The 27,044-nt window shown below is 34.1% G+C and overlaps 1 protein-coding gene and 1 long non-coding RNA gene across 2 annotated transcripts; one reads left to right on the forward strand and one right to left on the reverse strand.

Moving 5' to 3' along the window:
- Positions 1–431: 431 nt before the first annotated feature.
- On the reverse strand, positions 432–10,340 carry LOC131153091 (increased DNA methylation 2-like). Its single transcript, XM_058105134.1, has 3 exons — positions 9,891–10,340; positions 7,577–8,612; positions 432–884 (listed from the first exon to the last, which is right to left on the reverse strand). Exons 2-3 carry the CDS (start codon positions 8,583–8,585, stop codon positions 631–633), a joined length of 1,263 nt encoding a protein of 420 aa, XP_057961117.1. The 5' UTR covers positions 8,586–8,612; positions 9,891–10,340; the 3' UTR covers positions 432–630.
- A 9,879-nt stretch (positions 10,341–20,219) lies between these two features.
- On the forward strand, positions 20,220–25,461 carry LOC131153452 (uncharacterized). Its single transcript, XR_009136233.1, has 3 exons — positions 20,220–20,486; positions 22,257–22,340; positions 25,406–25,461. It is a non-coding gene; the product is annotated as an uncharacterized LOC131153452 (long non-coding RNA).
- The last annotated feature ends 1,583 nt before the right edge of the window (positions 25,462–27,044 follow it).

Here is a 27,044-nt window from a genome sequence, read left to right on the forward strand (position 1 = left end):
CCATTCCATTCCTATCCCATTCAATTCTACAAACCAAACATACAATTCCACAAACCAAACATGGTGAGAGTTTTCTTTTAAGGACACTCCCAATATTTCCACATGTGGTCTGAAATTCAAGCATTAAGATGGAGTGGAAAAGGGTGGACAAAAGAGAGATGGTCTACTCAATTGTGTACCCTAAAACAAGAAAATAAAAAATAAATAGAATAAAATAAAAATCATTGTGGAAAGACCATGATGGCTGTGCATTATGCAACCAATGATTCACTTCAATTGAGGTGAGGAAGGGAGTTGGGGAACAGAAAAGATAACCCAGTTGAGAGGCAGGGTTGTCTCTGTGACAAAGGTTTATCATGCCAATTGCTCATTTAGCTTATATCTCTGCATATAAATATAATGAAACAACAAAAACACCAAACCTGCCAGAGTTTGTGAATAAAGCTTATTCTTCATTTCAATGAAATGCCAAGACAAAGAAACAAGGACAGACCACATGTAACACACTACTTATTCTCACTTTAGAACACATCAACTTACCATTACTAAAGGAAACATAGAGAACTCAGTTCAAGGTTCAGCTTGAGAGACAAGGTCTACAACACAACATCAACATGGGAAAAAGCAAAACTAGTTCTTGCACTGCTTATCCGCCTTCATCACGATTCCCTCGAGTATTCCGTCGGTGCCATAATTAGCAGAGAACTGTTGAGGATTGATAGGTCCTGGCATCTGGAATGATAAGGAGAACTGCCCCGGGGGACAAAGGTTCTGCGTTTGCATCTCAAACATCTGGGCAAACCTTCGTACCGTTTTTTCACCTGTTGTCGTTACACCCCTAATCAGTACTTTCCCATCACTCTCAACGGCACAACTAAATTCTCCTGCAGTAGAAAAAAAAAATAGTAACTGTTAAAGCTCAATACATTGTTGGCCCACTATCTAACAGCTTAAACTTCTAGGTAAAGTGGTAATCTAACAGTAGCTAGGCCCAGAATATGATAGCATTTGGAAAGTTCACTGAGAAGTTAGCAGAGGCAGCACATGAAAGCACAAGCCAACACAATAAATGGACTCATCGCCCTAAGAGGAAAACTATTTCTTATTGCTACAACTTGAGACGACAATAAAATAAATAAAAACAACAATGAAAACAACCAAAGATATCTTTAGATGCTCTAACAATGCAATTAGATTATCTGACTTATGAGGAAAGCGTGTCTTCCTATATGCAACTAAGGTTTTAAATTTAATTTTTAACATAAAGTTCAATGCAATCACAGTATTTTCACTTCGAATTCAGTTTCTTTTTTAAAAAAAAAAATACAGAAGTTGTAAAACATTGAAATTTCTTATAGAACTTCTGAAACATCAATAGACATATACAATAATGCATGGTGGAGAACTAAGGTAATGTTTGGGTCATGGAACGTGCGTTTCCAAATATAAGGATTTAATAGTGAAAACAGAATGGAATTTCTGTATTTCTTGAATTCTGAATTATGTACATCCTAATCTTACAATATATAATACAATCAAATATTCTAAACAACGTAACAATCTCCCTACAGAATAATATACAATCTTCTACATTTACCCCTTTCCTAATTTACACCATATTCCCACGGATACTCAGGATTTCAACACTCCCCCCTCAAGTTGGATCATAGATATTAATCATCTCCAACTTGCTAATGAAATCATCAAAGTTCTGTCGTGTTAACCCTTTAGTAAAGATATCTGCAGTTTGTTCTTTTGGTAGTTACATAAGTCATACAGATGGTTCCTTCTTCAACCTTCTCTTTGATAAAATGTCGGTCCACTTCCACATGTTTAGTCCTGTCATGTTGAACTGAATTGAGAGAAATACTGATGGCTGCTTTGTTGTCACAATAGAGTTTGATAGGAAATTCCACCGGAATCTGTAGCTCTTCCAAGAGTTTCCGTAACCAAAGTCCATATATTCCTTGTGCAATTGCCCTGAATTTAGCTTCGACACTACTTCGAGCCACTACATTCTGTTTTTTGCTTCTCCAAGTTACCAAATTTTCCCATACGAAGGTGCAATATCTAGTGGTAGAACTTCTATCTTCCACTGATCCTCTGCATCTGTAAAAATTTCTACTTCCTTGCTTTCACATTTCTTGAAGAAGAGTCCTTTGCTCAGAGAGCCCTTAAGATACTTGAGGATCTTGTACACAGCATCTAGGTGAGCCTTTTTTGGTGAATGCATGTGTTGGCTTACCACACTTACTGCAAATGCAATATAGGGTCTGGTATGTGATAGGTAGATTAGCTTACCAACCAATCTCTAATACCTCTCCTTTTCAACTGGTATTCCGCAATCTTCGACCCTCTTTACTGTTTCAATCGGGGTTTCACTAGATTTGCATCCAAGCATGCCAGTTTCGGTTAGGAGATAAGTGATATATTTTCGCTGAAAGACACCGATACACTTTTTTGATCTAGCAACTTTCATTCCCAAGAAATACCGCATTTGTCCCAAGTCTTTAACTTCAAATTTAGTAACTAGGACTTTCTTTAATCTTTCCATCTCTACTGTATCATCCCCAATTAGGATTATATCAACATACACTATCAGAATTATTCTCTCACCACTTTCAAACTTCTGGAAGAACATAGTGTGATCTGATTGCCCTTATCGATATCCTTGGTTCTTTATTACTCTTGCAAATATGTCAAACCATGCTCTGGGAGATTGCTTAAGTCCATGCAAGGACTTCTTGAGTTTACATACTCTGTTTTCTTCACCTTTATTACTGAAACCTAGTGGTATTGTCATGTAGACTTCTTCTTCTAACTCGCCAATTAGAAATGCATTCTTAATGTCAAGTTGTGGTAGGGGCTAATCTAAGTTAGCTGCCAAGGACAAGAGGACCCGAACTGTATTCAAGTTCACCACTGGTGCAAATGTCTCTGTGTAGTCAATGTCATAAGTCTGTGTAAATCCTTTTGCAATGAGTCTGGCTTTATATCGTTCAACTGTTCCATCAACTTTATATTTCACTGTGAAGACCCATTTACAACCAACTGGCTTCTTCCCTCTCGGAAAATTCATAACGTCTCAAGTTCCATTTTTCTCCAGGGCCCGCATATCCTCCATGACAGCCTCCCTTCATTTAGGAATTTCCAGGGCTTCCTGAATATTCTTTGGAATTTTCATCCTATCAAGGTTAGAGGTAAAAGCACGATATCCTATAGACAAGCTTTTAAAAGACATGTATTTAGACCAGGGATATTAAGTACATGACTTGGTTTGTTTTCTGACTGCAATGGGTAAATTGATGTCATCAGGTACAGACTTATCAGAAGGCAGCTCATGACCATTTATTACTTGAACGGGATTGGACATGGACTCATGGTTGCTTGGAGCTATCACCGGTTCCAACGCTCTTGGCGGCTCGAGTATGAGATTCTCCCTGTTCTTTGTGTTCAAATTTCTTGAGTAAACAAGTATTTCTGTGTTGTTTTGCTTTTTTGCATCTCACCTTGAAATTAAGTGATCTTTTGTACATGACAGGTTAGGAAATGATGCAATGGTAGACTCAGGAAATGATGCAATGGTAGACTCAGTGTATAGCATAGATTTATTAATAGAGAAATCAAAGAACCGATCTTCACTCCATTTCTCCCCTTGAAAAGAGGGCTTTGGGAAGTAAGGAGTGGTTTCAAAGAACGTGACATCAAGGCTAACATACAATTTTTTCATGACAGGATCATAACATTTGTAGCCTTTCTAAGTAAGAGAGCAACCAATAAAAATGCACTTAATGGCACGAGGTTCCAATTTATCCCGATTGTGAGCATGAACATGAACAAATGCAATACATCCAAAGATTTTCAGAGAGAGATTGGAGTGGAGCCAAGTGTTGGGAAACCATTCCTAGAGTTTTTGGAGAGGAGTTGCAAAAGAAAGGACTCGACTAGGCATTCGATTAATGAGATGTGTAGCTGTTAAAATGGCATTACCCCAAAAATATTTTTTCATATTTGTAGTGAACATCAATGCCCGAGCTACTTCAAGAATATGCTTATTTTTACGTTCAGCAACCCCATTTTGTTTAGGGGTATCCAGACAATAACTTTGATGAACAATTCCATTTTCTTGAAGATAATGTCCCAAGATATCATTGAAATATTCCATAACATTATCAGTACGTAGAATTTGAATGTAAGTTTGGAATTGTGTTTGAATCATGGAGTGGAAATTAGCGAAAATGGAACGAACTTTGGTTTTATCTTTCAACAAGTAAATCTAACAAACACGAGTATGATCATCAATAAAAGTAACAAACCATCTCTTGTGAGTGGGATTAAGAGAGTGTGAGGGCTCCTATAAATCACTATGAATCATAGTAAAGGGTCTGGATGGTTTGTATGTGGATTTAGGAAAGGAATTATGCTAATGTTTTTCCAGTTCACAAAACTCACACTGAAATTCAGAAGACGTTTGATTTGAAAAAATGAAAGGAAATAAATGTTGTAGATATTAAAAATTTGGATGACCCATCCTAAAATGTCATAACAAAATTTCACTATCACTAGAAACAGATGCAGAATCAAAAATAGCAGTTTTACATTGTTCACTCAGAATAGCCTCTTCAAAGTAGTAGAGTTCCTCATACTCCTTAGCACTGCCAATCGTCTTCCCTGATGATAGGTCCTAAAAAACACAATGAGAGGGAAGAATTTAGCATAGCAATTGGAGTTTTTAGTCAACTGGCTAACAGATAGTAAGTTGTAGGATAAATTAGGAACATGAAGAATAGACTCTAGTGTGATGGAGTCAGAGAGTCGGATATTCCTTTTGCTTGCGACAGACAAGAGTGACTCATCTGCAATTTTAACTTTAAAATTTCCAGCACATGGTGAATATGATGAAAAAAGATGATAGACATCGATAATGTGGTCAGACGCACCAGAATCAATAATCCAAGGAGTTTTGGACTTAGAGGTTATATTCAAAGCTTGCAAAAAATTACCACTTTGGGCCAAAAAATTCGGAGAAGTATTTGAAGAAGCTCCGTAATACCAAGGTATGGTTCGCCTCAACATGTTCTTATCAATCCCAATCTCTCTGACAAAGTCTTGCTCCAGTCTTTCCTTTTCTTCTTCTTCTTCCTCCTCCTCCTCCCCCTCCTCCTCTCAACCACACAATGCTTTTCTTCCCCTTCTCATTCTACTAGCGCTCCGTCGTCGTTGGCGACCACGAACGAGACGCGCAGGCGACGCTGACTAGTCAAAGAAATCACTCCCTGGTCTTTTTGAGCACATCAGTTCGATTGGTTCGTGAACTGAGACGTCTCTGTGAGGTTTGAAGGGGATTTGATCCATGCAACGGTTGATGCTCCTACTAGGTCCACCGGCCCAACAGTTGAACGGAGCAGTCAACACTGGCGTAGCCACCGACTCTTCCTCCCTAACTCCAAGAAGATCCGTCATGCTGAGCGCGGCAAGCATGCCAGTGGTCTCCTTGTCGACTTTAATCTCATTGGTCTTGATGGCAGAGATGTCGGGTATGAAGTCCATGTGCCTCTTGCGCTTTTCCTCTTACAGCTTCAGAGAAATACCCCGAACAAGACCCTTCTAGATCCACTTCATAAGGTGGGTGGAGAAGCTGGCGATCTTGTTGCGAAGGCGCTTGGATGGCGTAGACCTAGGAGATGTGGCCTTCGCCCTTGACTCATCTTCAGGCAATGCGGCAAGGATGCCAGATTTCTCCGTCCGCGGGATCTCGCGATGACATCGACAGTGCGCCTAATTCGTGCCGACATCGCCAATGCAAAAGATGTTGTCTACGTCAAGCTCGTCGCCACCGCCGCCATCGACTACGATTTTTGGTTGGGATAGAGAGCAGGCATCAAGGAATCGATCGGACGACGGAGCTGTGCTGTTGACGACACCGTCTACCATTGCTAACTAAGGTTTAGAAACCCTAGCTCTGTTACCATGAAAACATAATGGAATTTCTATATTTCTTGAATTCTGAATTATGTACATCCTAATCTTACAATATATAATACAATCAAATATTCTAAACAAGGAAACAATCTCCCTACAAAATAATATACAATCTTCTACATTTACCCACTTTCCTAATTTAGACCATATTCCCACGGATACTCGGGATTTCAACAAATAGCTTATAAAAGAAAATGTTTTGTCCTCATAAAGCTAATGACATTTTGAAATTTTTATATTAATCCATAATATGGAATAGACAAGGAATGACTATTCCCCATGAGAATATCTATTCCTATCTTCTTCGGTGTTGGATGGAATAACACAAACTCTTACATGAACGACTTTTTTTTCAAAATTATTATATCCTCCTATAACTTCTATTTCACTCCCATCTTTCTCCACTCTATTCCTATCAAAATGCACTCCGCAAACCAAAGTAACCTAAGAAATTGCAAAAATTAAATATATAAATGATGAGAACATGATATGTACATAAAGCCTAACTACCATAAAATAATAAGAACACTTCAGTGTTAAAGTAACATAAAAACAAGTAGTAAATCCACTAATTATATATGTTAAATACAACTCGTAAGCCTTAAATATATCATTCCTATGCTTTCGTAGATCAAATGCTAGAAGGCAATTTATAACAAAATATTTTTATCCTTATTAAACATGTTTATTTATGATTCAGTTTATTTAATGAGATAAAATCATAAAAATACCAAGTCATTCAACAACTGAATTAGTTACTGTAAATATTTTATAATATGAACAAGAATAAAACTATTGGTTGAAAACACATGCAAACAAAGATTGTAAGCATTTGTATATTGGTTGAAAAAACACATGCAGACAAAGATTGTAAGCATTTGTATATACAATTTACTGAAGTGATGGTTAAATTATAACACAAGGATATGTGTTAAATGAATGAAAACGATTTCAAAAAAATACATAAAACAAAACTTAAAAAATCTCTATTTGTTTGAGATGACTATTATTACTTCTTATCTCTTTATTTGAACTTCAAACACATAAAAAACTCCATTTAAATCAAGATATTTTATTTAACAAAATTCTTCAAGCTTCAAATTTCATATAGAAATTAAGTTCAAGCATCAAAACTTTGCAGAAAATGGTTCTATATTGAGTTCCAATATTGGAGTGCTTTTGAAACTCAAATTTTCAATTTTCCAAAAAATTAGTTCCATAGTTGAACTTGCAACAAATTTCATTGAAATTTCAATATTTTGACAAATTTAAGACAATTAAAGGAAATTTTGATGAAAAGTTTGTAAGATGGAAATTGACCTTAGGTGTGTGTGTGTGTGTGTGTGCGTGCGTGTGTGTGTGTGTGTATACATGTATATTCAAAAGTGGTCGAAAATAGAAATTTTGATAATTTTATGGAAATTTTAAAAACTATGAACAAAACTTTTCTACTACTACTGAGACATTCCGACAATAGTTTTTTCCCTAAATTAATGATGTGCATAAATCATGAATCTTAAGGGTAATTAACAACTACAACTAAAAGAAATTGTAATTGGTAAATAATAAAATTCAGTTCTAATATGCAACTTACTTTCATCCCTTTTCACCCCTGGAAGGGACACCCGAAATAGGTATGAGTCCTCACACTCGCCAATGTCCATGAGTCCAATAAGTGGTCCCACCTGCCCCATCGTTGCACTTCCAGTAAGAGCAAATCCTGTCTTGGTAGCAGCCATAATATTATCCCACTCATCCCCAGATGGCTGAGAAGGAAGAAATATCATAGCTGGGCCATGTTTCTGCGCACTCCTGTTTTCCATTTCATCTGGCAATGGAGCGGAATTGAGTGTCATTGGTATATCATTAACTGGCATGCTACTAACAGGTGTGACAAACTGAGGGTTCTCAGAATCTGGGATATCATTTGCATGTCTTTTTCTCTGCGAAATACGTGAAACCCCAAGAGAAGGTAAGTCACAATTAAATTCTTCCCCTTGCACAGAGACATTGTACAAATCCCCGCCAGCCATTAGGGTTTGCAAGCTCAGAGCATCTCTGTCCAAAATAATATCTTCTAGCTGAGCTAGCCTCTTAAACCTATTGATATCCTCTGGCTTCATGAAAAGGGCTTCTGGGTTGTTAACGAAAACAATGTTTTCAACCACATTATCCTGATTTTTTATCTGTGAATGTGGATGCAATTGCACAGGAAAGAGATCAGGAAATTGAGGGTAAAAAGCAGCTGGGCTTTGATCTGAGTTGGGGAGATTGCCCTTAAGGAACTGATGCAAGATAGGTAACTTTGCTACAACAGATTCATCGGCATTCTTAAGTACATAATAATATATCCGCTCAATATCCACCATTTTCATGTAGGACCCAGCCAGTTGATGATGATCATACGGAAGAAGACCCTCAGCCACTCTTTGCAGAACAGATTTTGGTGGCCCGCATCCCTTAAGATCAGGCCCAAAGTAGGTCCCCATGACGAAGTACAGGAGGAAACATTGATCATCAGTTGGCATCATCCCACTTGGTATATCGTCAGATTCAATCTCCATAGCAGCTAAATAATTTGCAGCTTGAGACGAGCTATCCATCACAATTGAGCTTTAGCAGATCAAAATCTGCAAGAAAAAGTGGCAGCATTTAGCGCAAGCATACATCACATAGAGGCACTGTTTTTCAGCTATTAAAGAATATGGTCAAGCACACAGAATGAACATATGCTAAATTACATTATTAACATCTCCAGTGAGTATGCTGGAAATAAAAGAGGTGCAACTAATACTAAAGTATTGGCTATCGCCTTTGAAGTATACTTTCCCTTCCCACATACCAATCACAAAGCTTATGCTTCCTTAATTAGACAATTAAAACAAACAAACATCATTTTACCTTCTATATTATGTTAAGGAATCCTCTATGCTATTAAATTCTGCCTGGAAAATAAATAGCATGAGGAAGAGAAGTGTGCAAGATACCATTAGTCGTGCTTCTCGAATGGGGCCTTATTTTTCACGCTTTGCCATTAAAAGGGTAAAAAACGCATACACACACGCATGGATGCACAAACATGCAATTGGGGGAAAAAATAGTAATGTTTGATGATGTAGTTCCAATCTATTTTTTGAAAACTAAAAGATTAAAAAGGAAAATAGTATCCTTCTAATTGAAGTAGAGTTATTGGTTTCAAAAGCTTAATCATTTTCCTTTTGCCCTGCATCACTAACACAATCACCAAGCTGACCAAGGCAAATCTATAATAACTTAAATCACGATTTACGCTGCACCCCCTGCCTCATAGACATCATCCCCATTGAAACCCACAACCCTGATCACCATAAACATTCTCACAAAACAGCCCATCAGTAACTATTGCAAAACAATAAATTCTGCGTCATCTACCACCATAGATGCCTCTAGGGCTGCTACAACAGCATAAAATATGACTGATACCACACCATCCACCGCACCATCCCTCCCACCATCTCCGTCCATGCTACTGCAGTACTGACCAACGCTGTCAACAGTCCACAACCTCTTCCTTTACAACAAACACCACCACCACCACCACCACCAGCAACGCCGTCACCAGAATTAGAGCAAAGCAAGCCTTCCTGATCATAAAAAGTTTCTATTTTAAAATAGCAAGCTGTAGACAAGATTTTGAGTTTTGCTTCGGAGTAAATCCAAACAGATTGCTCTAATCAAATTCAAATTTCAAAGAGCAAATCAAACAGCATCAAGATAAATAAATAAATACCTGTTAGACAAACAACATTTCATGGCCACCATTTAATTTAATATGCTCTTAGTGTGTACCCAAAATAACTAACCCCTGGAGATCTTCAATTATCAATATATTTCGTAATTCTGCATTAAAGAGTTGAGATATGACAAACCTAAGAAGAGCTAGATAGAAAATTTTAAGTTTTCAACAGTGAACGGTGGCGCAACCAGCTTCCACGGCGGAGCTCGACCTATGAGAAATCCCCTCCGGCGGGGACTGAACCAAAGGAGGCTAAGCAGTCAGGTTCAGGCTGCGAGCCAGCACACTCTACGTCGTCGGGTATCGAAATGGAGCAGGGTGAGTGCCAACAATGGCTGGAGTTCGGCGACGATGACAGAAATCCGAGGTCTAGGCTTCGCCGGCAGCTACACCGCCTTAATGCGACGGCTAGAATGAGCTTCCGCCGATGAATGCATACATAGGGTTCGGGTTTGGCCGTTCGTTTCCCGTTCGACGAAAGGAGAAGAGCCCCGGGGGGTAAGATCAAGACAACCCCTTCGCCTGCAAAAGAAGTAGCTTTTCCGAAGTGGTGGTAGCTTCATGAAGCAGCCAAATATTTAAACTAGGAGGAGACGACAATTTAAAAATAATAAAAATTATTATTATCATTAATTATTATTAATATTATTAATTTATTAATACTATTAGTTTTACTCTTTTTTTTTTATGATTTCTTTTAAATATGGGCCACTTTCTATAATTTTAGAGTTAAGCTTAAGCTCACAACTACAGTATCCATCCACGTTCAAATAACTAACTATTGAAATCATAACTCGTTAGTAATTGTAGTAATATACTTTATATTTTTTTTTCACGTGCCGGCGAATTCGTTGACATGCACAAATAAAAACATCGAAGATGATTAATAGACTAATTTTTTTAAGGTTGACGATGATGTCTAGTCGGCTTTACTAGTGATTGCGCAACTTATCAATTTTGAAATTTTGATTTGATGTTCAGTAAAGTCTATATAAATAACGTTTCTTGCTTCTAAATAATTAATAGTTAAATGCTTTAAAGTAACTGGGTTTCAAGGTGTCATGTCTTCTAGAATGAAACTTAACAATTAGGTTTCTTTTAAAAATATAAAATCAATTTCTTTTTTAATCAAGATTTAATGAATTTTTATACTTAAAAAATAAAAGAAAAGAAACAAGATGTTCTAAATTGCTACATGCAATTTGTATACATGAAATTTTGTTCCCATTATTGCTAAAGATCATTTCTATATTCCTTTATTAATCTCATTATGAATGTCAATCATAAGTTATGTAAATATTTAAACAATATAAATTATCAGCCAACAATCGATATGTCACCTCATCCAGCAGTATAACTACGTCTTTTCCCATAATTTCAAGTTCCTTCAAGGCAAATGAAGCCTTAAGAAACTTATTGGTGCGAAGTTTTTCTCGGGAGATAATTTCTATATTCCTTTATTAATCTCAATATAAATGTCATAAGAATGAAGCAACAATAATGAGATCTAGTTCATGCATAGTAAATGTGTTTCTTAGAAGAGGAACTTTATAAGCGCAAGACAATTTTTGAATAGCTAAGATGATAAGTTGTGCCTTAATTTTTTATTTTTTTTTTATTCAACCAATTATAGCTACTAGTAAATGTAGATAATTAAGAATAAGCAGCAAAACTATCTATAAAATAAAATGAATAGAGTAGCACGATATTTTTCTGTAAATGAAATAAATTTTGGTAATGGGATGTGTTTTTGCAAGTTGAATTTATAGAATATGCCATCTCACATTAATGAAATAAATCCCAAAATCATAATTTTTTGGAGAAAAATTTACTTGATACCTTGGAAAACGTCAATTGATAATAACGATGGTGATCTTTATCAAGTGTATATGAGTGCGGATGGAGAGAGAGAGAGAGAGAGAGAGAGAGAGAGAGAGAGAGAGCCCTGCCCTAAGTTACTATGTTTCAATCGACGTTTATATGTAAAAAAGATTTCTACCAGACACATCACATTCACATATGAATTGGCCATTTGATTTAATCCTTTCACACAATATCTTTCTCAACTACAATTCTTTATAAAAATAATGGATTCTTTATAAGTAATATGAAAGCTTCGAGTTTGCAAGAAACGTACCACAATGCAAATGTTAGAGGCTTTTTAATGAAGAGAAGCATTTTCTAGAAGAGCCAAAATTCTCTCTCTTTCCATTTTGGAAGCTCTCTCTCTCTCTCTCTCTCTCTCTCTCTCTCTCTCTCTCTCTCTCTCTCTCACACACACACACATGCAAATAGTAGGAAAACCATTTCCATGCTAAAGAAGGCATTTGCTTATAATTGTATACCATATAAGCTATTTCTTGGGCACTTTTATTTCTGCACGGCTACAGACATGGAATTACATAATGAGGAAAGACATACTACTTTCATTCTCTATCACTAATTAGCACTTATAATTCTTACATCGCAATACAATAATAATTCCTCTTTTAGAATCAGAAAGACATTACTCTTGATACAACTAGATTTTAGAATCAATTACCTTCTTAGACTAACCTCTCCTACGAGCAAAATGTAGCCCTATAATTCTTGGTGATGATTGAAACAAATATCAAAATGCATATCAATGATGCACTCTCAAATTTTCCCATAAATAACACATTTTACAGTTTAAAGACTTACTACATTTTTTTAAGAAGTGCTAACAATGAAGAGAGAAATGAATTTAAATTATTGGCAAACATTTTACTCAAAACTAAATTAAATGAATGATTGAGCCCATATGAGTAATAGATCTTACTACTTTGCAAGTAATAAAATAGAAAATACAAATGTTTTCTTGATAGTATCTAGCGTCCAATATAATTGGCAGGCTCCTTTGGCTATTGCAAGTGCTGAAGGAGGCAATTGTACTATGACATATTGAGATTTTTAAGTTTTTAAATGATCATATTTTTCCATTAGTAAGATTTATTATTACATCTGACGTGAAACTGTGACAGATTCTTCTACCTGATCTTTGATGCCCTCGTTAAAGTAGCCCTCACTTTTATATGGGACTTACATCTTTACATAGGATCCATCCACATGACAATACCCGTAGGGTGACTTAGACACCAAATACGAACAGTCTTTTCCCAACTTTAATGAGACATTATCTACTTTGGTTTGGCTGACTGGCCTCATAATTTAATTTTATAAAAGTCACCTCACATAATAGTTGGAGTCTAACTATCATTATAAGTTCAAGATCTCCCTAATACATGCACATCTGATATAAGATCATAACAATATTACATTCATAAATATAGTGTTCATAACATAGTACAATTTAAGATAAAATTTGCAAATGTTCAAATATTTAATTTAACATATGATATATAAAGCATCTATCCCTTAAGTTTTCATAACTAAATGTTTATAATTAAAAATTCACATATATACACCAGAACAACTAAGACAAGTTAAACTTCCAAAGTCATCTATCGCAAGTTCATAGCTAAAACAACACATAAATGGGTTTAGCCAAAATATTACCACTTTCTCTAACTAAACACTTCGCAAGACAACAAATGCAAAAAACCACACAAAAAGTTAAAACCCTTGATGTAACGTCCCAAAGAATAATGACATTTAAATAATAAATAGAAAGGGAAATGGAAATCGGAAACAGAAGGAGGCAGTCGACTTCGTCAATGAAAGTTTCACGTTCGTCGACGACATTGCACTTTGGAAGGAATAACAAAAGGGTACTGTCAGGGCCTCGTCGACAAACATAAGGGATTCATCGACGATGGTATAAAAGGACGTCGTCGACAAGAAGTGGGTTTCATCGACGAATTTTCTACAGGACTCATCGACGAATCGTCGACGAGGTGACGTGACTCGTCAATGAATGCCACAATATAAATAGGGATTAAACGTGATTTTCAGTCATTTTTCCGGCGCAGAACTTCCCTCTCTCTTACCCTTCAGTTTCTCCTCCTTTTCTCTTCGATTTCAAGGCAGATTTCCACCGGTTCGACGATCAGAAGCCACCATGACGCTCCTGGGAAAGTTCTCTATAAGTCTTCCAGAGCGAATCATCGATGGGGCTGAGTTGGAAACCATCCCAAATCCAAGATAAGGTTTTCTGCTCAACATTTGGTTAATTTACAGTTGTAGGACGTGTAGAAATACTGAACTTTAGTCCTGGGTAATGCTATTTCCAAGGTGTCGAGTTGGGAATCCTGCGGGTGCGGGACAGATATTTTCAGGAATCAAATAAGGGGATAAACTAAGCTAATTCTTTTTGAGAAAATGTATGTATATATAGCATTTGATTTCAGGAAAGTAAATATGTTCATATATATGATTTATATTTGAGAAAACACTGTTGAAAATGATGATATGTTGAATATACAGAAAACCTGTTAGTGTGGCATGAGTAGAAATTGTTATGAAATACTGTTTTCTGGAAATGTGATTATGATACGGATTTTTATAATGGAAAAACCGGCGTATGGGCCGAGATTTTTATATGATTTGTCGGCATACGGGTCGTGCTATGTATATGATTTGTCAGCGTACAGGCCGAGCTATGGATGTGATTTGCCAGCGTACGGGCTGTGCTATGATATGATTTACCAGCGTACGAGCCGAGTTATGGATGTGATTTGCCAGTGTACGGGTTGTGCTATGATTTGCCGGCGTACGGGCCGCGCTATGGTAAAATGTGTAATACCAGCATACGGGCTGATGATTTTCATGATATACGTATATATGCAAAATGATGTGATTGATTTGAAAACTAATGATATGAAATATTCATGTATCACAATTTCAATATATGTTATATGATATCAGAATCTTGTTGGCTTGGTCTAGGCTAGCACTTGCACGGTACCGTTACTATGTGTCCATGGTCTTCGTGATCATGATATTTGTATTAACGTTACTGTACGGAGTGATGTGAGATTGGATAGTTGATATGGTTTTTAATAAGTGTGTGAGCACCCCTGGTGTATGGACCAGGTCTGGCAGACCCATCAGACTTACAGACTGTACTTTTGATTTTGTAGTAATCGGCCAACCATTGTTAGGTCCCGCCTTCGGGCCATACAACCTAGTCATGTGGGGGTAATCCATGACAACAGCCAGCTAACCTATTAGGAATGTTTTTGTATTATATTTTATGAGATGAAATATGATTATAAAAATGCAATATGTTCTGCCATGTTATGATGATATATATATGTTTTCCCAGATATGACATAACAGTTGTTAAATATGTTTCTATACGATATATGTATAACACGGAATACTCATGTTGCCACACACTAGTATTAGTTTATTTCCCTTACTGAGAGGTGTCTCACCCCAAAATTTTATAAATATTTCAAGAGTCCCTGATAGGAGAGTGGGTAAAGCCCCGTTGATCTAGTACGGTAGATTTGCCCTTCTAGAAGGGTAAGTATTTTGATAGGGTCGGATGTATTTTGTGGAAATGGCCCTAAGACATTTTTTGGGTTGAGTGTTGTGCATATATATACAGTGATTGTAGTAACTTTGGTATTGCGATGTATGGTATGATGAGATGTATATGATTGCATGTTTCCTGCTGCTTAGGCTTCTGCTATATGTTCTGATATATGCCTGGTACCCACGGGTCCAGGTGAGCTATGATCTACCGAGCTTTGTGATATTGTATTTATTGTATAAAAAATTGTGAAAATTAAGCAAGTCATCACACTTGAAATATGTTATTTGAGTGAATAGTCACTTTAAAAGAAGCATTGTTCCAAAGGCATACTTGTTTAGTCCATAATGCAAGCAACTCTTCTCCTTCTAAAGATCTCTTTCAACTATTGAGGCTAGTCCAAGTGTACTACGTATCCAACCTATGCTTCTCATGTTTGGATAAGTTGTTTGGGCATGTGAGTTGTTTTAGGATCAATCTTTGCATTTTTAGCAACTAATTTATGGCAACTATGTTTTGAACTTTAATGCTCACCAATTCTTAAGTGGAGGATGATGTGAAGGAGCTAACATGTATGGTGGTATGATTCTTAATGGATTGTGCTAATGTGAAAGAGAGATGGGGGTAAGATCATGGAAGATGAAAATTAAGAGTGTAATAAAACATCATCATATCCTTAAAATGGCCAACTACCGGCTTGAGTTTTTGTTTAAAAGGGTTCTTTGGCAAAAAGAGAGTGAGTCGTGTGGCAATTTCTCTTATATCAATTCAAAAATTTTGTGTTACCTTTTTTTACGAATTAGGTCAATACTGTGTGTGTACTCAAAATTTGTTACTCATCAACAATCTACTTAAAATTCTCATTACATTTAAGTAGCTGTATTGAAATAACTATGATTTTATCAATCAATACTAATTTTTGTACTTTGATATAAGTTCATATTCTTAGTGTAACGCCCCAACCCTTTATACGATCCCAGAGTGCTACTACACCTGTATAATACACTTGTCTCTAATAAACATGCAAATACCACCTACCCTGAATATGGACATACAGGTGTTTCATATTGATCTGTAATCTCATGCACAGCGAAAAATATAAACATCCATATAGAAATCTAAAAGACATACAACAGTTTCTAGCTGTATCCTCACACACATACAATCATACTTAAAACATAACTTGTTCTTACAATCCCCAAATAGACCACCTAAACTAAGTCCAGTACATATACAAAACACTTACGTAAGTTAAAGACAGTACTAAGCTTCGACGTCCCTCTAAAAGCCTAGGACTTGTTTCCTAAAGGACCTGAAACAAAGGTTGTAAGTTGGGGTGACACACTTCTCAATAAGGTGGAAGATATTACATCAGTGTGTGATAATACATATTCAAACTAGTAGAAAGCAGTTACATATATAGCATATTCTCAATACTGTAATATAGGAGATATATATATATATATATATATATATTTCCTGCAATAGATAATTAAGCATTGTTATAAGCGAGAGTTCCCAAGGTTAGGGTAGGGTACAGGCCCATACACTGCACAATCCCTCCGCCGGTTCTCAAACCTGTTACTTTACCTATTTTAGTTTTTAAATCATGTATATGCATATTTAGAACATCGTCCAGCTTAGAAATCTCATAACAAATGCCAACAATACCCCTTGGCGTGGCTTATGTGATTTACTATAATCCGACTGAATCCACCTGGTCCATTAATCCACCAGTGGCCCACACCTACCCAACTGACTATCTTGATACCCACACTGAAAATCAAATGTGTGGTTGCACTGTATCCAGAAATATAGCAACGGAACCGCTCTTAAACTTTTTAAGGCTCTCATATAACGTTGAGCTTTTTAAGGCTCTCATATAACATTGAGCTTTTTAAGGCTCTCATAGTAACAAGCTGCGGTCCCAATTATCATATATACAATTTACAATAAAACAAATTAACTTGTTTCCAAATCATAAATCACCTCTACAGTTCCAGTATTTTCACAAACTCATTCATTCATACTGTGATATAAACCGGCACACACACACTCAGTTTAACCCTTTTCACATACAAAGCTCAGTATATAACTGACACCTGCTTTCCACATTTTCAAATAGCAAAATGGAACTTCAGTTCTCATAGTTCATACACGTATTTAAACAAATTCACATATTCCATTTCATATCGTATGCCACACTCATTTGTTCAAAAATTCGTTATATATAGTATATAACTCAAAAAGTAACATTTAAATGGAAAATAAGGGGTTCAAGCATCTCCTACGTTAAGTTTAATGCAAATAACAAAGTTTTGAAAAGTTTGGAGATCATACGCCAAAACCCTCATTTTTACCAAAATCATAAAATTGTAAAACCGACATTTTTACCTGGTAAAATTTTGCAAATAAGCCAAGTCAAATGTTTTGAAGGTGAAGTTCAAGTGCCCAGGGAAGGTGGAAAAAGTTACGGCCAAGGTTTAGTGGACCGAGGAAGTTCAATTCATTTGGGTTCGGTCGCCTGAACCAAGTCAAACGTTTGACTAGTCAATAGTTCAGTCGACCAGAGCATTTTTAACTTGCTTGGTTCAGTCTCCCGAATCCCTTTCAAACTTAACATTTTAGGTCCTTTCTGAGTTTAAAGTTATATGCAGGGACCTAGGGTCTTTCTAAAGCCTAGGCTTTTTTAAATAGCCTAAAACTTCGGCGTCGATTCCCTACGGTCAATCTATAGTTCTGTGTAAGCATTAAGTCATATCATGCAATATGTATGTAGTTATTACATACCAAAATATAAAAATTAAATGCATATACAAATTAAAACAAATATGTCTTCTTCTTCGCTCTTCTGACAACCTAAAATGCGTCTGAATGTATAGTCTTTACGTCCTTCAAAACTTCCATTGTCAATCTTCTTATGTGTGTGTTGAATTATAACTTGTTCAATCACTACATACACACATAAGAAACATATGCTTTGTCAGCATCAAAACAGGGATCAGACTCAAAAAGTCAAAAAATATGATTGCAAACTATGGATTCCTTTGTTGAAGCTCAGTAGTGTTGGTAATTCAAAAATACTTGCTTGAATACAAATCTTAAAATAACAATTTTTTTATTGTTTAGGTTATAAAATTTTTGGCAACTAATGTTGGAATAACTTATAATATATCTTTTTGAGTCTTTAATTTGGGTTTAATGACAAAAAAAAAAAAGTTATATCTTGTGGTCTAATATAATCTATGTTTAGAAGCCATTGAAGTGTTACATTCCAAGCTATGACCATAAACTCAAAATGGGAATAAAATTGTGAGTAATTTCACATAGTTATGAACTAATTCATCATGCTTTGAAGTTTGTCTTACATATGAGGCGTGAAACAAGCCTTGGAGTCATCTCAAGTGGACAAAATCCTTAAGATAGATATGCCATGAGTTGATGCATGAGCCTTTAAGTCGACTGAATCTAATTTTCCAAATAATAGTCATTTAAATTTAGCTTAACCAACTTGAGTTCTCACAATAAAAGATTTCTATTGAATATTATTTAAAATTCTTTAGTATTTTATGTGTTTATTTTTAAAAGGATTGATGTGCTTTTTTCTCAATTACTAATATTTGACTATTTAAAGACAATTTCTTATTGATTGAAATTCAAATATGTCCAATATGATGGAAGATCTAAAGTTTAAATGAAGAAAATAGGTTCTTCTATGGAAAGGATTTGATTTTAGGGAAATAAAGAAAGAAAAACCAATGCTTGTTAAAAGAGATCTTGAAGTGTACTTTAAAGATCCTACTCGTTATGAACTTACTCAAAGAAAAATATTTTAAAAGATATTTCAAAATATAATGTGGCTTCTTGCAACTAAAAACCTTCGATGACTATTAGAACTAAAAATTCTCAATGATCAAATATTTGAATTTGATTCTTCTAATGCTTACATTATGGAAGTAACTTACAAATTTTTCTCGATTTGGGGACAAAATTAATGAGAATGTTGAAAATTGAGAAACAAAACAGGCCAATTCATTGAATTTTAACTTACTATTCATTTTATTGTGAGCGAAATTTGTAAACCAAAACCATGAGAGCTTTAATGCTCATAAGAGGACTTCTTGTGCTTTAAATGCTTTTGTTTGTGAGGGGATTTGCTAGAGTTTGCTCTCGTTAAAGCTAACACGTGCAATTTAGTGTAAGGAGTAGTTTAAGGATGTGTTATCATAGTTGCAAAATTTATGAGAATCCTTTATGAAAGGGTGGAACTCCATTATAGACATGTTTGATTACATATAAGTCTTCATTTTCACCAAAAAATTGTGTTAGTGGAATAATCTAATAAGCAGAAAGAGATGATCTTGAAAGATCGATGTAGGCACCATATCTAGCCAAACCACTATATATATACTTACATTTGCATATTTCTTTTTCTATCTTTGTGTTTATTCATGTTATGATTAATTTCAATGTAATTTAATTTTAGTCTACACTTAATTAGACTCAAATAGAGATGATCCAATTCTTCCCTTCTTAGCTTGCTATTTCAATAGATAATATTTATTATGCAATGATGTCATTTCAACAACAAATTTTAGTGGTAGTCTTGAAAATATATTGTTTAATCTATTTGTAATAGTTAAAATATAATCCAATTTGTCACCAATACATGTTATTCATTTAAAAAATAAAAAGGAAAAAAAAAAAAAACCTTTTGGATGTCAAGACTATTGCTAAATTTAGTCATACGTATATATTTTAATATAGCAAGAAAGGAAAAGTTTGAACAATGTCTTAAAGATGGATTTAGCAATGATTTTTTTTTTTTTTTTTTTGTGACACTAACTTTCAACTATAGAAAAAGTTCTAGTTAAAATATTATACCATATATAGTAAAATATTCTTGTAACCCTAAAAAATAAATAAAAAGATGAGACATTTTGCTATTTAAGCAAGAAGGGAACAACCGCCGTCAATCGCCTAGTGGGTGTCATTGAAGGAAAAGGTTCATCGCTGCCATTGTGATCTAAATCATCGTCTTTTTATCCCTATCTTGTCAAGCATGCTTCCCCTTGTTTCTTAATCTTCAAATTTTCTTCGTTCCCTTAGAAGGCAAGATGAAACCACAAATAACAACTCTTGCATTAATCATATTCAACAAAACCTTAGCATTTTTTTTTTTCTGATTATTGACATATCTGATCATTTCCGTCTATTCTTCTTTCTCTTGATTCCCTTCTTCGAGGACACATGCCTATAAAAATAACACAGGTACGGATCACAAGGTCCTTCAATTCTAGGTCTTTTTTTTTTATTGAAAGTATAAATTGAATGTTTTGTATTTCTTATCAAAGCAAAAGTTAATCTTGAGAGGACACAAACTATTGCTGGTAAGCATGGTTTTGAAAATATTTTTAGGAACACCATTCATTTTTTTAGTTATATTTGGGTTTATAGAATGACATTAACTCTGATTATTATGTATTGCCTTTCTAATGTACCATACAATATTTGATTTTTGATTAGATGATAGATAAAGCTTCTACAATTTATTTAGTTTCCATGATAATCCTTAAGATCACAAGTAAGAGGCCTTGCAAAATTACTTAATTCAAAAAAAAATAATATATACCTTCCTTGGGCTATTATCGAATATCTTTTTCTTTTTTGAGTATGTTATTATTGGGGATTTGGATATTACTACTGAAGTCATTGAAAAAGGCAACCATTTTTTTTCAAATAAATTGTTAGTGAGGTAATTTAATCGATGTAGATTACAATATCTATCTTTCACCGGACACGATAAATATGTTGATTATGTTGTTATTTTTTTGAGTCTAGATCATGTTTTAGCTTTTTCCTAATTAGATAATCATGACAAAAAGAGTTGTGAACTCTTTAGAAATGAAAATGGTATTTGATATAAGGAATTTTAAGTTTGATTGCTAATTCATAGCATTCCTCTTTAGCTATTATTATTATTTTTTTTTTTGAATCTTTAACATTATCTACAGGCTTCAATAATTTTATTGACAATGTTTAGTAGAACGAGAAATCTATTAGCGATATGTTACTCTCATTCAAACTAAAGAAGAGAGTTTAATTTTATATCTATCTATCTATATATATATATATATATATATATATATATATGTATATTAAAAAAATATTGATAAATGGATATGGCAAGGTTAACACTTTGTTAAAGGAATTTGAGTGTGTTTTAATTTTTTTTATTTGAATTTTTTGGGCTTTGCTTTGGGCTTTTATTGTTTATTTTCCTCTGGCCACTCTTGTTGCTTTTATTGTGTTGTTCTAGGCATTTAGTAAAGAAGATCTTTTCCCTTTCTTAATGTGTTATTTCTCTCACACATATATTTTTTTGTTTTTCTTAAAAAGATAGTTTTTATTTCATTATTTTTGGTAGGAGTCTAATTTAAAAGAAAAGATTATCCTAAATCAAACTCATTGTGAACAAGAATTTATATTAAATAGTTAAGAAGCAAACTTGCATTGTTGTTTTATTTTATATAGGATTTTTTGTTATCTTTGAAGTTATAACTATTAGTCATTGGACAAAAGTTAAGTGTGCGATTGCACAAAAAGTTTCAAGGATATGCTCGCAGTTTACCTTGTACTTACTATATAATAAAATCTAGTTTTCATATGAAATTGAGAAAGGTAGTGTGTATCCCAAGAAACATGGGCTTGATTATTTTTCATCTTGTGTGTCATGAATGGCTTGCTAGTTTGTCTTTAGATGTTTCCTTATCTTCTTCCATATCCATGTTGCTTCTTCTTAGGCTTAAAAAAAAAAATGAATTAAATTTGACCCTTTTGTTGGTTATGTTTTTCTAGTGTTTAAATAAAAGCTTCAAATGATTTCATACATGGGTATGGGTGAATAATGAGTATGTTACATAGTTGTATGAAAATGTAAATGGACGAGATAATTATATGTTATTTTGAGCTTGTTTGATGTTATTGCTTAAATCCATATGTTTACTTAAATAATCAAGAATGATATGTTTGATTGTGTAGATAAAAACTATGTCCATTGATCAAAGTTGGAGGGATATGAAAATAATAGATAAAGGAGGGCTTCCATGCATATATGACAAAGGAGTAAGTGAGTCTCTTGATTTTTTGCACATGTTAGTGCAACTGATATTGATCATCACAAGATTACATGTCCTTGAACCGTAGAGGATTTTAAGTTAAATTTACAAAGTTAGGCATGATGTGCACTATTATCTACTTCCAAATAGTTTCACACAAGGATACAACAATAATAACAAACCAAGTCTTAAGTCCCACTTGGTGGGATCAGTTACGTGAATCATTTTTGCCAATTTATGCAATTATGGACAATTTCTTTCAACAAATTTAAGACTATTAAATCCTTACTCACTATCTCATTTCAAGTTAATTTAGATCAATCCCAACTCCTTCTACTGTCCCTTACAATAACTAACTTTTCCTTATTAGTCCACTATATGATCTACGTTGCAAGTGCCCAAACCATCTAAGTCATTCCTCCTTTATCTTATCTTCAATAGGAGTTACACCTAACTTGTTGTAAATATATTCATTTTTAAATTTATCTTTTAACGTTATACCACTCATCCATATTATCATTCTTATCTTAATACCTTATAATTTTTGGATATGTTATTGGTTAGTTGCCCAACATTTTAATCCACATAGCATAATTAGTCTTACAATCATCCTGTAAAACTTCCTTTAAGGGTATTTTACGATCACACAACATATTTGAAACACTACTCCATTTTACCTACTATTTTAACTTTATACATTACATCTTCTTCAACTTCTCTTTCAACTTGTATAATAGATCAAAAGTATTGAAATCTACTAGTGCTATTAACTTTTCCATCATCAAGTTTAACTGTCTCTAACATTCCTCCTCCTATATATGACTAAAATTACATTTTATATATTTTTTTCTTATTTTTGCTTATCCTAAGGCCTCTAGATTATAAAGTTTCTCTTCATAACTCTAATTTAGAATCTACTCCACTCTAGTTTTATCAATCAAAACAATATCATTTTCAAAACAACATACATCATTGAACCTCATTTTGGATACTCCTAGTCAGAACATCCATCATCAAAGCAAAAAAAAAAGGACTCAAAGCAGATCCTTGATGTACACCTATTATAATTGGAAATTCTCTAGTCTCTCCACCTCTAGTCCTAACACCTATCATTACTTCATCGTATATATATCCTTAATGACATCAATATACTTACTACATACACTATTTTTTTTTTTATAAAACCCACCATGGAACTTCCAAGGGACCCTATGATCATATGTTTTCTTTAAGTCAATAAATATCATATGCAAGTTCCTCTTTTTTTCTCTAAACTTTTCCATTGATTTTCTTAAAAGATATATAGCTTTTGTAGTAGATCTTACAAGCATAAAACCAAATTGATTTTCTAAGGCCTTCGCTTATAACCTTAATTTTGTTCAACTACCCTTTTCCCACAATTTTATTATTGACTCATAAGTTTAGTTCCACTATAGTTATTTTAACTTTGAATATCTCCTTTATTTTCGTATATAGGTATTAAAGTATTGCATTTTCTTAGTTTTCATAATTTTGTTAAATAAATTTGTTAACCATATAATTCTATTATCACCTGGGCATTTCCAAACTTCAACTGAGGTATTATCCAATCTTATAGCTTTTCCTTTTTTTTTTTTTTATCTTTTTCAATACAAAATTAACTTCATTAACTCTAATTTTGTGCAAAAATCTCATATTTTTACTTTTTTTCCTCATTTGTCAATTCTAAGTTTAAACTTTCTACTTCATTTTTAATAAACAGCTTACTAAAGTAACTTCTCCATCTTTCTTGAATATCTTCTTTCTTAACCAAGACATATCCTCACTTTTTATTCATTTTACATAACCTAAGTCCTTACTCGATCTTTCTTTCTCTAACTCTAGCAAGTTTAAATATATCAATTTCTCCTTCTTTTGTATCTAATCTAGCATACAAATTATTCAATGATCTATATTTAACTTCAATGACAACCTTTTTTGTATTTTTTTCTCGTCTCCTTATAATTTTCAAAGTTTTCCATGTTTCTATATTTTTATCTTGTTTTATACTAAATTCTTTTTGTCTTTGCAGTTTTTTAAACATCTTGATCCCACCACCAACTTTCTTTACTATACTAGTATCTTCCTCTTAATTCTCCTTTTTTTTTTTGCTATCTTTTAATAAAATTAGTTATCTTACTCCAAAGAGTATTTGTATTTATACCATCCTATATAGTCCAATCACCATCTTTAATCTTATCTTTAAAATTGATTATATTTTATCTCTTTAGATTCCAAACCTAGTTCTCTTGTACTAATTTATTTTATCCTTTCCCCTCCATTTTTTAATACATATATCCAACGCTAAACTCTATGTAGTGTGTGGTTAATCTTTCACCTGAAATAACTTTATATGTCCTTACATGATAAACGAGATCTACCCTCCTATTTGAGAAAAAATATATTTGACTTCTATTTAGTCCACTTTTGATGGTTTTAAGTGTTCTTCTCTTTCTTAAAGCACGTATTCATTGTAATAAAATCATATGGCATAGCAAAGTCTAAGATCTTCTCCCTATACTCATTGTTGTCTCCATATCTATATCCTCCATATAATCTTTGAAAACCAACATTATCCTTTCCAATGTGTCTATTCATATCTACTCATATGAATATTTTATCAGTCTTTGATATCCCTTATATGATACTATCCATATCTTCCTACTTGAGGAACATAAGCACTAAAAACATTTATTATCGGCTTAAGACCATTTATTTTTATAGTTCAATCCTCTACTCTTTTGAGATCTACAATTTTATCTTTTAAGTTTTTGTCTACAATAATTCCTACCACATTCTAATATTTTCTTTCTAGTATATCAAAGCTTGAATCTTGATTTTTTAGTTTTTATGGCTTTCTCCCCCACCATTTACTTTCTTGAAAGCATATTGGATTATTTTTTCTTCTAATCATTGTGTCCACAACTTCCATGCTTTTGCTCATAAATGTCCTTATATTTTAGGTCTAATCTAATCCTAATCACTTAAACTAACTTCTTTACCTGCCTACATCTAAAGTGACACGTGAACCCTTGCATTTGACACTTTACCTAGGTGCAGACATGACGTGTTGTTTCAAGGCAATGACCTAGCCCAACCTCTTCCATTTTTCACCGTACTCGGGTGGTAAAAGTGCAACACGTCACTCATAGGGGATGTCTCAATGAATAATTGGTAAGGATTCATATCATAGTGATCTAACAACTTTTACGTTGATTTTCAACTACTTAACACAACCCTCTTCCTTTCCTTGAGCTTAAGACCGACTATATGTGAAAAGATTAGGAGATTGAATGCTATATGAATTGAGTATGGACAATGAGAGATAAAGTGTTTTAAGCTTTTTATTAGTCTATAGATATGACTATAGGTTTCACAAGCCCATAACTATAAAAAAGGAAACCAAATGAGGTTTAGAAAATGTTAAAGGATGCATAAGAACCGCTATAAGTGGTTATAAGAAGCATGAAAAGCTTCTGGGTATACATTGACTAGTACTTTTAAAATCCGATTTTGAGATAAATGAGAAAAGAAATTTAATGGTTTCTTAACATAATCAATGAGATGTTACTGGGGATGAGAACTAAAGTTGTTATAGCATGTTGGAGTTGAAACTTATGATGTGTCCTCTAAAAATAATTTCAAAATAAAAGTTGCACTGATATGGACTTAGTAACAATTTTTCATGCAATTTTTCTTTTAAGTTGGAGTACTATCATGGTGGTACTATCATATGGGTGGATCCTACGTAGAGGTGTAAACCTGGACTCTGATAAGGGTGTTAGAGGTCGAACGAGAGAACATGTCATGGTCCCACATTGGGTGTGTATTAGGGAGATATTGGGCCTATAAGGATGGTTTGGACTCCAATTATTTGGGGCACCTTTTATAGGACAAACCCGTGAGGCCAGTGGACCAAGGCGAACTATACTTCATTGGAGTTGGGCCCAAGACCGTTACATTGGTACCAAAGTCACACTAAGGATATTATCATATGGGTGGATTTTGTATAGAGGTGTAAGCCAATCTAACGAGGGTGTCAGAGGTCAAATTGGAGAGCATGTCATGGTCCTGCATCAAATATGTACTAGGGAGATCTTGGGCTTATAAGGATGGTTTATGCTTTAACTATGTGAGGCGACTTTTATAGGACAAACCAGTGAGACTAGTGATCAAAGCGGATAATACCTCATCGGGGTTGGGTCCAAGACTGTTACATCAATACAAAAAAAAATAGTTCAAACCCTAAGTGGATAAGAATGACGCCTTTTTAAAAACAAGGTGGAAATACTAAATAAGTTTGAGGGATGAATCCTAAAGCATATTAAAAGGTCTAAGGTAATGAGAATTTCTTGATTTGGACAATGACATAATTGGAAAAAAAAAAGTGGAGCATTTTTTATGTCATAGTAAAGTAATCCTAATTTAACATAATTTGTATTGATGCACGTTGAGAAGAATGTGTTTGATAATGTCTTTAACTTGATGATAAATATTCATATAAAATCAAAAATAACCCTAAAGCCCATCAAGATTTACTAGTTCTTGGTTTATGCCATGAATTACATCCCACGATGACTAATGGAAAAGTTACATTTCCAAAACAACCTAGGCAAGTTTGTTAAGCAATTAAAATTCCAAATGACTAAGTTTCAAATATATTTTCATGGTATAATTTTATAGAGTTCACATT

The sequence above is a fragment of the Malania oleifera genome, chromosome 4 (genome assembly GCF_029873635.1).
Source record: "Malania oleifera isolate guangnan ecotype guangnan chromosome 4, ASM2987363v1, whole genome shotgun sequence".
Classification (NCBI taxonomy): domain Eukaryota; kingdom Viridiplantae; phylum Streptophyta; class Magnoliopsida; order Santalales; family Ximeniaceae; genus Malania; species Malania oleifera.